Below are 15,096 nucleotides of genomic sequence, written 5' to 3'. Positions count from 1 at the left end.
GTCTGACAGTGCCTCAAAAAGCCAAATCTAAACTTCAGGAAACACCAGCACCACTGCTGCAGGCCACCCAAACCTTAAATCACACGACAGGTTGAGAAGTCGTCATCATAACCAGATACATGCAGCGATATGTTCTGTTATTGAACCTCATGGTTCACGTTTGGTTTTTAAACTCATGCTTGTTGTTTAAAACAACATCATCAAGTTTTTTTTACAGTTTGAAAGCACCAATAAATAACTGAATAAATGTTTTTGCCCTAGTAGCTTTTATAAACCCGATAAAACAACCAAACACTATGACACAAAGAGAAAGTGCATCACGGAGTAAACCTGGGATTCTTCAGGTTGACCATGATGCTCAAGGACACAGGTAGACATGTATCACCTAAAAACACTCATAATGAATTTAAAACTCTCCATGGATCTCAACAGACAATGTTCAGTTATCAATCTTTCCCTGACCTACGAAACTACAACTTACAGACTGTCCAGGAACACAAAGAGCTCAAAATAGCTTCAGTAAGGTGACGGCTCCAGACTTCCAACTGGTGTGAAAAAAAAAAACGTGAAAGCGCAAAAATCAGCTCTGTCTCGTTCAGCAGCTACAGTGACGCCACAGGAAGCAGAGAGCAGATCACACGCAGCATTATTAGCTCTGTCACATTATTACATGTTAATAATGTGATAAAAATGAACAATCAAAATGTCAATATGTTCCGGATGCTTTCAAATTTCATTCACAGCTCTAAAAACACCAACAAGCCTGTGTTCAGTTCAAAGTCAGACACCACACACTGCCAGCATAAAGTGAAAACAGTCAGCTGGTAACTATCCTGATCAGTAATCAATAAATGGATTGAACTGAATCATAAACCGACCCAAAAATAAGTATGACTTTAAAAAGAGAAGAGGCTTAATAAACCAAAGGTGTGAAAATTTCAATTAAATTTAATCCATATAGCCTCAAATCACAACAACTGTTGTCTTAAGGTGTGTTATATTGTAAGGTAAAGACCATACAATAAGATAAAGAGCAAAGAAAATGTCACGCCAAACTCGCATTAGGAAAAGTCAAATTTATTTCTAATCCTTATTTTTTAGAAAAGAAACCGATGAGTAAGAATAAAAGGCTTGGGGCTGTATATGTCCGTCGACTTTTCTTCAATTCGGCAATGATACAGTAAAATGAATGGTTTTACTTTCCCTACAATCATCGCTTCATATCATCAAAACCGGTTACCAACCTCCGTTCATTAGCGATGCTGCTTTAATGGGTATAACAGGCTGGAATGAGGCGCGAACCCTTCAGAAAAGTAAGTTTTTTACTGAATAAAAAGTCGTCTTTATTATAATATACTAGCCGAATTGACCATCGACTCACAATTAATGACAAGATACCACCTATTAGGAGGTAGCACTATTTTTGGTAGAAATCTCACTTTTATAAATGTATCGTCACAAATCGATACTAACCACTTCATCAGCGGTGCTGTTTTAATGGGGACCAACGGCGGGAATGAGGCGCGGACCCTTGAAAAAAGTGAATTTTCACCTAATAAAAAAGCCGTTTGAATGATGTAATGAAAGCCGAATTTAACACCGACTCACTTTTAACTAAACTCGCCCTCCAGTGTGTGCGTGTGTCGGTATTTTATGAGCTTTCTTCAAGCGTTACCTTAGTGGTGACAATACAAATGCAGTCCATCGTTCCGAGCCGGGAGTGAAGCCCGGGAACATCAGCATCTCATCTCCGTCCGTCCTTCCTGCTGAGCGAACTCCAGCGAGGCGCCACTCTTCATAAATGCTTCACATTCACTCACAAACCGACCGACTGCGGTCATAAATCTACCCAAGAGAGAGAGTGCGCTCACCGGAGAGCCACCTCATCCCTCCCCCGGTCCTCCTTCATACCGTATCCGGAGCTCAGCAGGAGCAGCGCTCAGCGAACCCCGCTCCTCCACACACACAGGCTGCGTTCAGGCGCTTTGGGAAAAATCCACTCCCTCCAAGTTATGAGGTTAAAAGATTAACACGGGACTATTAAAACCAGTGTATTGTATTGTTTGTTAGCGAGGTTACAGGAGATAGAAATTAATAATATAATTTTATCCAGTCAAGTTTTCACTTTAAACCGATCAATCAAACGCGTTTTGACTGGAAAAATAGTTTCAGAGTGTATCTGAATGCAACACTAAATACCTGTACTGTAATGATTGCGTAATTGCAGACCAGCGTATTTATTAACACTTAAAAAAATAAACAAAGACATTAAATAATACATTTTGGAGCAGCTTAAATTATGTAGTTAATTATTTATCATATTATAAATTTACACTAATTAAAATATGAATTTATTCTGTAATAAAGAACTGAGTCAAGTATTTTTACCTTTCAGTAATTACATTTGACATCAGGTATTGTACTTTTAACCAAAACCAAAACAGTTTTGATGCAAATATGACGTAAATGTCATGTGATTGAAATCATTACAATTATTATTTTTCTCCCCTGCAGGTTCTAAATGGCAGGTTCTGAGCACTCCTTAGGCATGAATGATATCTGCAGATGACGATCTGGGCTGAAATTAGTTTGTACTTACCAGTGAATAATACTGTTTTATTACAAGTGCAACATGACTCTAAAAAGACTTGATTATAGATAAATTTCAACTTGATAGAATAAAACAGTTATTTCTTCAAATAATCATGTGAAATGGTGACTGATATGATATGTGACTATTCCCTGATATTTTCTACATTAAACAAACAGCTGAAACAGCAGTATGTCTGACATTTTTACATAAAAAGGATTCATGAGTAATTTTTCTATCAATCAGCTAACTGGATTACAGACTGGTGGCTGCGCTGTAACCATCAGTGTGTTTTAAAGTGTCCCTGAAGCGCTGTGACGTCCTACTCGATAAGAGACCACAAACTCATCTTGTCTGAGTCAGACTGTGCCTCGGCTTTTCCTCTTGAGGTTTGAAAACACGCTAACTGCTGCTGATGACATGTATGACTCAACGCCAAATGCTCGTGGAGGTGGAGGAGGAGGAGCAGTGTCCCTCTCAGCAGGAGCAGGGGGAGGAGGAGATGGGGCAGCGTGGGCGTTTGGCAGGTGGGAATCTTTCACAGCTCCATGAATCCGTCATGTAGCTGCGTCGCGTCTCATGCGTGTCATCATCATCATATGGTGTGTTTCACACCTCGACATTAACACAGAACAGGAAGTGATGCGAGTGGCGTTTTCCACAGAACAGTTTGCCGGGCTTTACATTAAAGTGATGAGCTCGTTTGCCCTGAAGAGAAATAGTTATTAGTGCTTTTGTACTTGTTCTCCAAGCAGCTGAGAGCATCAGAGCGATCGATCAGAGTTTAAATGAGCTGCAGCAGTTTAACGTCTGCGCGCAGCAGCAGGGAGAAGCATGCCTGCATGTTTGACCCGTTTCTGATAATTCACTGCAGAAAAGTTAAAAAAACCTTTATCGAGCTGCTGTGACCCACAACTGTGTTTAGCACTGGACTTTTGTTTCACAGTAACATGAAAAGAACAGTTTAACCCTGCAGAGAAGCTGCAGAGAAGCAGCACCTGCCTCAGGTGTGGACATCTCAAACCGCTCACAGCGCCGTGGTCGTCACACATCACGAGCGTTATCAGTTAAAGTCAGAGTGAAAAGCTTTGCTGGTTGTTCTGCTCTCTGCACGGCTGCCCGAGCAGCTTCAGCACTGTGGAAACATTTCAGGTAAAGTCGAGATGATGTGAGTTTTATTCCACACTGACTGTCACACAAAGCGCCTCTGAAACACTACTTGTTCACCACCTGCTCACCAGGTACACAGCAGGTTTTTTTATTGGTCGATGAGCGTCTTACAGGACGCCCTCACAGTTCGTCCGTGTCCAAGTCTCCGCCTCTTCCTGCGATGATGCTGTGGCTCTGTGGGTTCCGACTACAGACTGTAAATAAAAGATGGATGCAGTTTCCAGCTGTGCAAAATGAAGCCAGTGCATTCTTCTGAATGTCCAGCAGGTGGCGCCTCCTCTGACCCTCCAGCCTGATCATCTGATCCTGATGAGTTCATGGTCTCAGTCGCTGCTTTCAGGTGTCATTAAACGCAACACAGTGTTGATTTTGTTGTTCCCATTAGAGTTTGTAAAAAAAGACAAAGAGGGAGATGCTCATTGGCTAACAACTTGTGACTGAAAGTCATTCACCAATGAGCATACAGTACCCTTCAGTGACTTGACTAACAAACAGGTGACGACGCTACGTCCATCTGTTTTATACAGTCTGTTTCCACTGCAGCTGAGGAGCCTCACCTGTCAGCAGGTGTTCTCCACCTGCAGCCTGACGACAGTGAAACAATGTGGGATAAAAAGGGAGCTGAGCCTTGATAGATGGTTTGACTCACTGAGCAGCAGCGGCCTCAGACCACAGCTTCATGTTGTGTGAATTATTAACTCTTTCCAGGCCGAGGCTCTGAGCCGCTGCTGCCTTGTGGTGAATAATGTTTGCTTATGGACGAAGCTTCGCAGGTAGATTTTGCATAAGTGGGTCACAGCAATGTGAGGTCAGAAAGTCCCCCGGACGAGCTGCGACGCTCAGAAACGTACAACACTGAGAAACACATGAGGATGGTATTTGAAAGCAGCACGAGACACACAGGAGCCTGAAGAGGCGGCGCAGGACCGAAGCCTCACGGAAACCTGAACTGAAATCCACACGAACCACCACCACGAAGGTGCTGAACGCCAGTACAGCTCCAGTCTGTCCGGGGGGAGGCCTCGCAAGGCTCCTTCACAATAAAAGCTCCACACATGCAGACTCAGGGGTCAGGAGCAGGCAGGCTCTCAGCCTGGCTGCAGGGTCATACCTGGTGTTTTTTAACGGACTCTCTCACTAACAGCTCAAAATGTAAAGTTGACCCATTTCAAACACTACTTTTTATCAGCTGATATCTGAGACATGCTGACATGAATTCGGTGAAGTTTGAACGTCTATTTGCTCAGTTTGGATAAAATAAGGAAGTGAAATTCAATCAAAAACAATAAACATGAACTGATCGAAGAGTTTCACTTCAATTTCAGATTCATTTGGACTTGAATGTAAATGAAACCGTGCTGCAGAGCTGAAATCAGGAACTAACATCTGCACGGCGCTAACGAACAAACTTCTGCTGCCGTATCCTGAGCTTAAAGTGAATTTTTAATCTGCATCATTTAAAGAGATTAAAAGCATCAGTAAAATGTTCTTAAACACATTTACTGCTGCTGTGAACAGCTCTATTAAATCTACTGTGTTTCTATTGTGCTGTGGGTGAATGAATCTATTTCATCTGGCTTCAGTTTGAGACCCTCGGCCAGTTTTAATCCACGTTTAACACTTTAAATGATTTTAATATCACTTTAACTTTGATTTACAGCTTGTTTTGGAAACACTGGTTACATTTTAGGTTTGTTGTTCCAGTAAAGTGGAGCCTTTGAGCACCAACTGTTCTCAAAGCTCATATAACTGCAGAATAACAGCTCACATGCATCTATTAGCTAGCTGTGACGTTTTCATGTGAAACATGGTGTCATTTTTATTTTTGCTCGTTTTCCATTTATGGTCACAGCGTGAAAAGAAAAGCTCGTCACACCTGATTCGATGTGTAAACTCTAAACGACTGAAGACTCACTCGACGAAAAGTCGTTCGTGTAAATCAGTTAATAAAGTTTTTACCACATCAGTGACAGCTGTGTGTTAGTTTGTGTGTGTGTGTGCAGCTCTGAGGACCGGAGGTGTACCGTTCAGACCCGACAACATGAACCAAAACGAATGAAGCACGATGAACCCACGACCCCTGAACACAGCACAGACAGCCTCGACGTGCCGCCGCGTTCCTGCTGACAGAAATATTTAAACACTGAGACCAGACGTGAAGATGGAGGATGAAAACTGGAGGAGCGCAGCTTCAGGTCAGAGTTCAGCTCACACGCCGACCATGAAGCCACGGCTCCTCTGTGAGAGCTGCGAGTTTGTTTTATTGATCAGTGTTAAAAACAATCCTCAGACTTCAGCTCTGGTTTCACTTTCATCCAAACTCAGATCAGAACGACTCAAAGCGACACGTTGAGGCCGTCTGGGCGAACCTGACCCCTGACCCCCACCCCTCCGATGGCCCAAAAAAAGCACACGAGGACTGGATGGGACATGCGGCGAAGGTGGACGACACCGACAGCCCCTCCCACCAACAGCAGGCAGTACTTACTTGTCCGTCACAGCCAGGCGGGCGCTTGGCCTGCGCCAACGTGTGGAGGATTTCGTTTAGGAGGGGGGAGTCCTACGGGGGAGCATGAGCGTTTACAGTCGGGAAAAAGAGGAAAGAAGAAGAAAAGCATTCAATCAACAACACAGCAGGTTGAAACATCTCAGCCAACGTCAGGTTTGTGCTCCGATCTAAACATGATGCGTACGTCCCGCCCTCCATCTCTGCTGATCATCAGGTGAAATATGTCCACCTCACACTGACGCATGTTTGCCTCCGTTCATGCATCTGCAAAGGACTGAAACCCAACCAGCTGTGCTCTCACTGACACGAGTCCCCACCTGCAGCAGCGTGTTATGGTGGCTGGCAGAAAACTCCCGGGGTCATTATGGCTGTCACGTGACCCGTTCGACCTGTTCTGAAAATAAGGAGCCGGTTTATTGGCTCCAGAGGATACAGATGGAGTACTGATCGCCTGGTCAAACAACCAGCTCACCTTTACACCCATGTGACCCAAACCCGGGTCCTGGACAGCTGAAAGCACAGGACTGAAAAACCAGGATGAACGAGCTCAGTCCGGCTCTGGAAAAGCTCCTCACACAACAAACGGACTGGATCAGGCGGGAGCAAACAGACAAGCAGGTGAAAGGCGTTCTGGAGAAGCTTCTCGCGTCATTTTTAAATTCAGACATTTTCCTTTTTGTCTTCCTCAAAGCGAGAAGCCCGATGCCTCACTCAGGAAGTCCAGGCTTAGCTTTGCCTGAAGAGAGGAACGGTTGGCCAGCTCCATCGGATGAGAACCGTAACCTCCACTTAACCTGGATGTGCCGCTCACTCACATAGCGAGCGTCAGAGTAAATCCTGAGCGTGCATCAGCTGCCCCGCAACCCTGAACGCTAACCTCAGGCCAGCCGCGAGCGGATGAACGTCTCCGTCCACCTGCCCGAGCGCACAGCACGGGAATAATGATGCATTACATCCAGACTCCAGCTGTTTGCCACGGCAACCTCTGCAGACTTCAGCTTTAACCCCCTCCCAAAAAAAACCAATCTCATACAAAGACACAAAATAACATTTTCTGGATTATACTCCAATTTCTGGCTGATCCCATCTGCTATTATGAAAACACGGGATTAGAGCGAATGAAAGAAGCAGAGGAGGCAGACTGCTCCGTTTTCGTTTCACTAACAGAATCGCCGGCTTTCACGTTTCACATGTTGGCGTTCACCACAACGTCGCGAATCACATCTTGGAGACGTGTTTGTGCCGCAGACGGAAGCTCAGCTGAGCTGAACGCAGACGCACAAACACCGAGGTCTCAGGATTTAAAGCACCAAACAAACAACCTGCCGCCTCTGCTCTCGTTTTTCAGGAAGAGAAAACAGAAACTTTACTGAAAATAACTTTAAAAGCATGTGAAGCGTGCAGACTGATGGAGATCGCTGGCATTAATCTCTCACTTTTACCAATAATCAATCGATTGTTTCAAATTATAAGACGTCAGAAAACTAAAACATCAGTCACCACTTTCACTCTGTCTTTTTCCCCCGTTTTACCTGCAGAGTCACTTTTTCTACTAAACGGAACATTTTCCACGAGTTCTACTTTCAGCGAGTCTTTATTTTATTTGACTTTTTGTCCCATTTGATTTGGTTTTGTGCGATTTTATCTTCTGTTCTGTGACGTTACATTTTATCGAGCTGCTCTGTTGTATTTCTGATGTTTGTTACAGACTGTTGATGTGCTGCATTGACTCTGGAACTTCACAACATCTGGAATAAACCAAGTTGTAGTTTGAGGGTTGAGCAGCAGGTCTGCACACACACGTTTGAATAGAAAAGCAGCACAGATTCATTCTGCAGGTAAAATAACTCCAATAATAAACTGATCAATGATGTCTTTGATCAACTGTGAGATCAACACGAGAGTGAAATCTCAGCGTCGTTGACCTCGGACTGTTTTTCAAGTGAGAAGTTTAAACGTCCTCACAAACGTTTACATCAGATCAGCACAAAACTGGAAACTGGAGGAGATTCGTTCGTCTTATATTATAGAAAGTGTAACTTAAATCTGTGGATTTCCAATCAATAACAGTTTGATGTTCAACATTATTTCTGTTTGTTTTCTTGTTGAGATGCGTGTTTAAAAACATCAGACAACAACAATCGTTTGTTTTTTCCCTGAAACTGAACGTCGTTTGGATTTTCGAACATTAATGCGTTCAGTTTGATTCAGGGACTAACGAGGGATCAGTTTTAATGTTTTCTGGTCGTTTTATAACCAAACAATCAATAAATTACTGACGTAAACAAACTGCCAGATGGTGATGAAGTGTAACTGATGACAGTTTAGATAAAAATCAGGTGGAGGGAAACAGTTGATCTTTGCTTTCCCTTCACACACACACACACACACACACACACACACACACACACCCCATAAGGCCCCTCAAGCATGTCATCAGGAAGTCAGAAGCACAAAAACACACCTGAGGTTAAACACAAGCTCAGCGAGTGGAACGCACGCACACACACACACACACACACACACACACACACACACACACACACACAGGATGAAACCAGCAGCTCCGCCTTTAACAACTTTGGATGATCTCCACCTCGGCAGGGGAGTGAACCTCCACGAGCGCTCACACGCTTGACTGTCGTTGCAGAAGGAAACATCACTCGTCTCATTTTCACTTTCCTCGCTTTAACTGCACAACTCATGAAGTTTGTTCTTCCTCAGGCTGCTGATCTAAATCTTCATCATCATCATCATCACTGTCCTGTGGACTAGTGAAGGACATCTGACGCCATCGTGTCCTCCAACACAAACGTCGTCTTTTAGCTCAAAGCTGCTGCGGAGGCGCACGGTCACGTACAGCAGAGAGAAACTGAACAGTTGCTCTCATGGCTGAAAATCAGACCCAGTCAAACATTTAAAAGCACTTTGGTAGAGTTTCTGTTTTAACATCATTTAAACTCAAGGTGAAGAAACGCCGCTCCAGATTTATGTCCAACACACCTGTGCACAGCGTGAAACAGAAGCTCAGGCTGAATCGCGACTTTCATTTTGTTCAATACCAATTTGTACCACCAGATGGCGCAGTGATTACACGTTTTTAGTTAACATGTGAGAGCAGCTATGAAGAAATGCCAAATGTTAAAAACAGCACGAACTAGGAAAGTGCTGCCGAACGAATTCTGCAGAACATAATTACTAAAAGTTCGTTCGAAACATGAAAAATTAAGTTAACATTTAATTCATGATCAAAAGAAAACCTGCAGTTCCTCCAATGTCCACCGGAGGCTCCGGCAGCGAGTGAGTTCCCACAGACTTTTTAAATAAAAAGTTCACAGCCTGATACGGAAACCGCTTTGGTCTCCAGAGCCATTTAAGGGTTTACAGTTTGTAGTTTCAGGGGCGTGGCCTCTTTGACAGGTGAATGGCGACACAGGTGGTTGTAGCTGCTAGCTGGCTCCCAGGCTTGAGCTGGTATTCTGGACTGTTTTAATGACATCATCTGACCAACAGTGAGGTTACGGCACTAACAGACCGTCCAAGAAGTCTGACTTCCAGATTTAATGAAATGTAACAATTTAAATTGGATGTTAGCATTAATTAGCACCACTCCATGTCTCTGAATGCAAGCTTGCTAGCATTACCAGGTAACTGAGCATTTAACTACCTATATGTTCACTACTGGCTCCAAACAAACCAACATGGTGGCAGCCAAACTGCTAAGACTGAGGACAAAACCAAAGGGTGACATCACTGTGGTTACGTCTATATTTTAAAAAAGCCCAGAAAAGTAAACAGGAAAGAAAAGGTTTCATTTTGGCTTCTCCGGTTACGAACGCCAAAACACCAACGTGTCATTCTCTATTTTTAAATCTCTCATTTATGAGTGATGACTGTTTCTGTCACTGCCAGGAAATACCAAGACATGGCTGCTGTAACTGGTAAACAAGACAGGAAGATCCAGCTCTTATTTCAAAATAAGAGCAGGAGGAGTGATAACAGATGGCATCCACACACTGACTGAGGGGTTTTCTTGGCCTTTAGGAGACGACCGACCACAACCCCTCAGCGTAGCGTGAGCTAAAGATGCATTTATGCGTTTCAGGGTTTTGGAAATCAGAAGCACAAAAATGTATTTCAGCTCCTGTAATTTTAACGTTCTGGATAAAACAGTCTCATCACAGGAAGAAAACCGACACTTAATGAGGCTCCAAGCAGAAATATTATTGCTGCAGTGAAACGAGTTGCTCATCAGCCCAAACTAATCAAACCAAACACGCTGTGACCAGGAGTTCGACCCGTTTGTACCCGTCGAGGAGCCGGCGCTGGCGGGAATCCTGCTTTTCCTCGTTTAGTGCGAGCGGGGAACAGATGGCGTCAGTTTGTCCATCGAGCTGCTTTGCAAATCAAATGCAGCTTCATTTTTCATCCTGCGAGGTCTGAAAGGTTTGATCTATTTTTACCGTTTTCTATTTTTAACCAACGGTCGGCGTCTCTGCTACAGAGCAGCAGGAAGCAGGAAAAAGAACCCGAGTGTTGGTGGCACTTCCTGTCCTGACAGGCGGAGCGGCAGCTGTCAGCAGCTGGAGTTCTTACCTCGATGCTGGTGCTAAGGCTGGGCAGCGTGTCCGAGGTCACCGTTGTACTTTGAAGGCTGGAGAAGTCCCATAGGTTGACGGGCGCCATGGGGTCCGCCCCCTTGGAAGACTCCACCCATCTCTGACTGTCCAATAAGGTCACTTCGTAAAACTCCTGGATATCTGCGAGGACACAGAGAGACACGCAATTGGTAATGGAGTCGTTTTCAGCTTCATTTATTTTATTTGTCTTTGACTGGTAGACTCCTCCCTCGCTCTTATTTTGAAGGCTCCGTCTATTTTGTCATTTCCTGTCTAACAGCTTGCACGTCCTTTGCTCTCCCTGGCGCAGGTCGCAGGTGTAATTAGAGTAGAAATATATTTTATTTAATCAGAATAAAGCTGAAATCTGATCAGTTTCCATTACTAATTTTTCACAATAAAAGCTTTGATAAGAAGTGAAAGTTTCCCGTCTCAAAACATTTTAGATTTGAGTATTTCTTCACTTAAAAATCTAATTTTTAAGTGAGCACGCCTGCTCCGTGAGCTCAGAGCTCACGGAGCAGGCGAGGGAGGCCAGAGTGGAGGACAAACACCGACCTGACACTCGTCGGGGTCACTACCGCGGGTTTTGTTCGAGGCGGAGGCGACACACAGGAAACGGCTTCATCGGGCCGACATTAACGTTCAGTAAAAGTACAGCACGTGACACGTTTGGAGGTTTTCCTCTGCCATTAAAAACTTTTAAAACAGTTTAAAGAAATGCTGCTCACGCTTTCATTTATAGGTCAGGATCAGGTTTCCACAGGTGAGTCACCTGCTGATACACACCTGTCACATTCAGAGAAGTGAAGAATAAAGCAAACAAAAAACACTGAATCTCAGATGGAAATCTTCCTGCACAGTGACTCATTTCACTGTTAAAGCAGGAGTAAAAGAATCAGACAGATCAGGAGTTTTAAAGCAGAGCTTTTCAAAATAAAGCACCTGCATCTCTGTGAGTGTTCGAGCAGGTCTGTCCTGTTTTTAAAGAACTATGAATCGTCTCCAGGGACGATGGCTGACTTTAACCTGAGCTATCATACTCAGCCGTACATGCTTCTGCCACACTGTATGGATGTTTATGATTGGTTGTTTTATTATATGCAGACGTTCCTGATGAGGCCACAAGCTGAAGCACGTCGCTCAAATAATGAAGCTTTGACCTCCTCGGTTTGAGCTCAGCGGGTCAAACTGCTGCAGCGAGTGACTAACAGCGAGTGACTAACAGCGACTGACGGCGTGATTGATATCATGACTCCACGTTCAGATGTTTACAGTAGGCTGTTATTATAAAAAGCTTCGCCCTGGCAGCCGCATCCAGCGAGCTTTTTTTACATCCCGAAACGCGCTCACAGCGAGCGGATCTAAAATAAGCGGGCTTTCTTTGGCTCGCCGTGGCAGCTGACCGCCCAGCCGGCACAGATGTTTCCCCCTAAACCGTCAGATCACCACTTCAACAGCTCCTCGGGATGGCCACTGGCCTTTAAATCTCTGGCACTCCCCACCGTCAGCCCGCAGCGGCGTCTCGCTGCCCGTTAACCCTTTCCACACAGATTTCTAACGACCTCAGAAAGTACCGAGCTCGGTAAAAATGTAAAACGAGTGCAGCGCCTGGATCGATCCGAGGAAGCAGAATCATGACTAATGAGGAATCCCAAACATCCTCCGGGCTCCTGGAGGCTTTACAGCCTCTATTTTGGAGCTTTGGCACATCGAGTGCTATAAATAAAACAAAAAGCCGCTCCGCCATAAAGTCTCCTACTTTTACACCCACTGGAAACTTTCATTGGGTCCACATTTACAATCCGAACCAATCAAATAAAAGCTGCTCCGGCTCCACCTCTGCAGACCGTCGCCTGTCGACAGGCAGCGGATCACCTTCAAACTTCCAGCTCTGCTCGCCATCTTACCCACTGCAACCCACCTGCATCCTGACCCGCCCCCACAGACCTTTCTCTGCTTTCCCAGCACAAAGAAACACACGACTGCTTTTCACAGACAAACATCAAAACTTATTTCTTTCAACCTGCTCACTGTTTTCTCAGCCTCTCGGCTCTTTGCCTCTGCAGCCTTTAATGACGGTGTTATCTGCTTTGTAACAGTCCAAACTGAACTACGTTCTTTCTGAGCACTCAGGGGCTTCCTGTGCTCTGCTCTTTCACAATAAAAGCCTCTACCATGGCTACCAGCAGTGCCACGTGGAGCTGCAACGTCTCTAACCTGCAGACTCACCCTGAACCGGGCCGAATTATCACATTTATCATCAGGTGTGCTTCGTGGGCCGGTCGGTCACATGACTGAGAACAACATGGAGCCAACATCAGTGCAGGAGAGCGCTGTGATTTTCTCTGACTGCAGCTTCTGTAAAAGCCTTTGATGACTGAAAATAGCCTCAGATATCAGCGCAGAAGCTGATGCAAGAACTAAAAATACAAAGTCGCCTCTTTGTTTCCACAACTGTGTGAACTCTGTTCGTCTGCAGCATCCTGGCCCCGAACTGAAGAGTCTCAGCAGCAGCTGGATCCATCAGGCTCCCACACTCATGACCCCACAGGGTGAAGCCCACCGACCGTTTTACCAGTGACACCTTTGGCACTTAGTGAAAGTCTTGACGGTGGAGATCCATCCAGACTTTAAGCTCAGCTAACGTACAGACACTTTAGCTTTGGATATCTGCTGATACTGAGCCCCACAGTCATAAGCTGTGCGATTGACACTCTGTGATAAATCTACGCTGCGGACACGTCATTAGCCGCAGGCCGACACCTCCCTGGAAGAGTAACTACACGTCGTCTCAACGCAGCGCCTGTGACGGGCCTGCTCAGTAATTCTTGGGAACTATCAGAAAGGATGTGAGGAAACCACGACAAACAGCGAGGACGCCAGAGGGACGAAGCTGCAGCGTTTGGTTTGTTTCTAAACCACCAGGACGCGACCACCACACACCGGCATCAACAGCGGGGTAGGTTACATCGTTACAAGATAACAGACCAATACACGGAAGTTATTGATGAGTGAAATAATCCTGAAGAGTGCAGCACTGATGTGTGCACCTCCTCACACAGAGTGGAGCAGAGGGAGCTTGTTTCAGTCGGAGGAGGAATGAACTGAGACAAAGAAGGATTATTCTTAGCGGAAAAAAATCATGCAAAGCTCAAGTTCAAGAATCAAAATCATGAGCTGGAAATGAGAGAAGTTAAAGTTAGAGGATAAAACCTCCACCAGTCTGTGTCAGCAGATTGCTTCTGCTTTCCTGCTCTTCCTAATTCAAGTGCATGCGTAGCTACAAGCTACAGCAGCTGTCACAAACATGTTTCAGAGAGATCGAAATCACTACATTTAAACTCCGCCCCACAGCAGCCGCCCGCCATGTTTCTAACACCGTTTGTAGAAACGCGACGGATCCACCCAGGAGTTTTTCACCGTCCGTGGAACGCCGTCACTCGACTGTTTACCTCAGCTGTCAATGCCTCTGGGAGAGGCCGTAACACTGTGTTCCTCCAGGCTAAGGTACTCCAGTCTGACTGAGGAACATGACGGTGTTTTTAACAGATCCATTATAAGTTGTTAGTTGATGCATTAGTTTAATGGCAGATTTAACTACATGCTGTTGCATCTGTTTTTATGAGCATACTCACTTTTTCTATTAACCTAAATAACATTTACTGACTTCCTTTAAAGACGACAAAGTGAAGGATATGATAACATTTTAACGCCGGCCTGCATCACTGTGTGCAGCATGTTGCAGTTCCTCCTGCAGAGACCAGATGCTGCACAAAGCGTAGATTTAAACAAATACAGACACAGATAGAAAGACAAAGTTGGATTACAGGGAGGTGGAGGTCACCATGAGCAGGCTAGAGGATTAAACGATGAAATATGGAGACGAATGACGAGAAATAAAAACCAGAAATGATGCTCAATGTCAAGTCTGCTTTTGTTTTCCCAGCCAGCGCCCCCTAGAGGCTGTGACATGCAGCACACACTCAGCGACTTTAATTTCATTGGTGCCGGGATGTAAACAGCATGTGCAGTCACTGATCAGATTTTCAGGGAAAATTCTTTTAAAAGTTTCTGATTATGTCTCAAAAACGGTTTTAAAACACTTTTTCCTGACAGTTATGCTCCAAACACCAAATATTTACCTTCGGGACTCTTTCAAAGACTTCTCTGGTGAACGTGGCTTTGGTGGGCAGAGGTTAGTGCAA

The 15,096-nt window shown here is 44.8% G+C and overlaps 1 protein-coding gene across 10 annotated transcripts in view; it reads right to left on the bottom strand.

The window, feature by feature from the left end:
• Nucleotides 1-15,096, bottom strand: part of LOC120715479 (disks large homolog 1-like) — a 101,037-nt gene that overhangs the window by 68,502 nt on the left and 17,439 nt on the right. For 6 of the 10 annotated variants that reach the window (XM_040002498.1, XM_040002501.1, XM_040002502.1 and 3 more), the window contains exon 3: nucleotides 10,866-11,029. In XM_040002498.1, coding sequence (XP_039858432.1) covers nucleotides 10,866-11,029 — 164 coding nt within the window. Of the gene's footprint in view, nucleotides 1-6,248; nucleotides 6,321-10,865; nucleotides 11,030-15,096 lie in introns of all 10 variants that reach the window. The other 4 variants (XM_040002495.1, XM_040002496.1, XM_040002497.1 and 1 more) reach the window with 1 other exon arrangement.

The sequence above is a fragment of the Simochromis diagramma genome, unplaced genomic scaffold, assembly GCF_900408965.1.
Source record: "Simochromis diagramma unplaced genomic scaffold, fSimDia1.1 OVJJ01000443.1, whole genome shotgun sequence".
Lineage (NCBI taxonomy): Eukaryota > Metazoa > Chordata > Actinopteri > Cichliformes > Cichlidae > Simochromis > Simochromis diagramma.
This window is presented reverse-complemented; position numbering and strand designations above follow the sequence as displayed.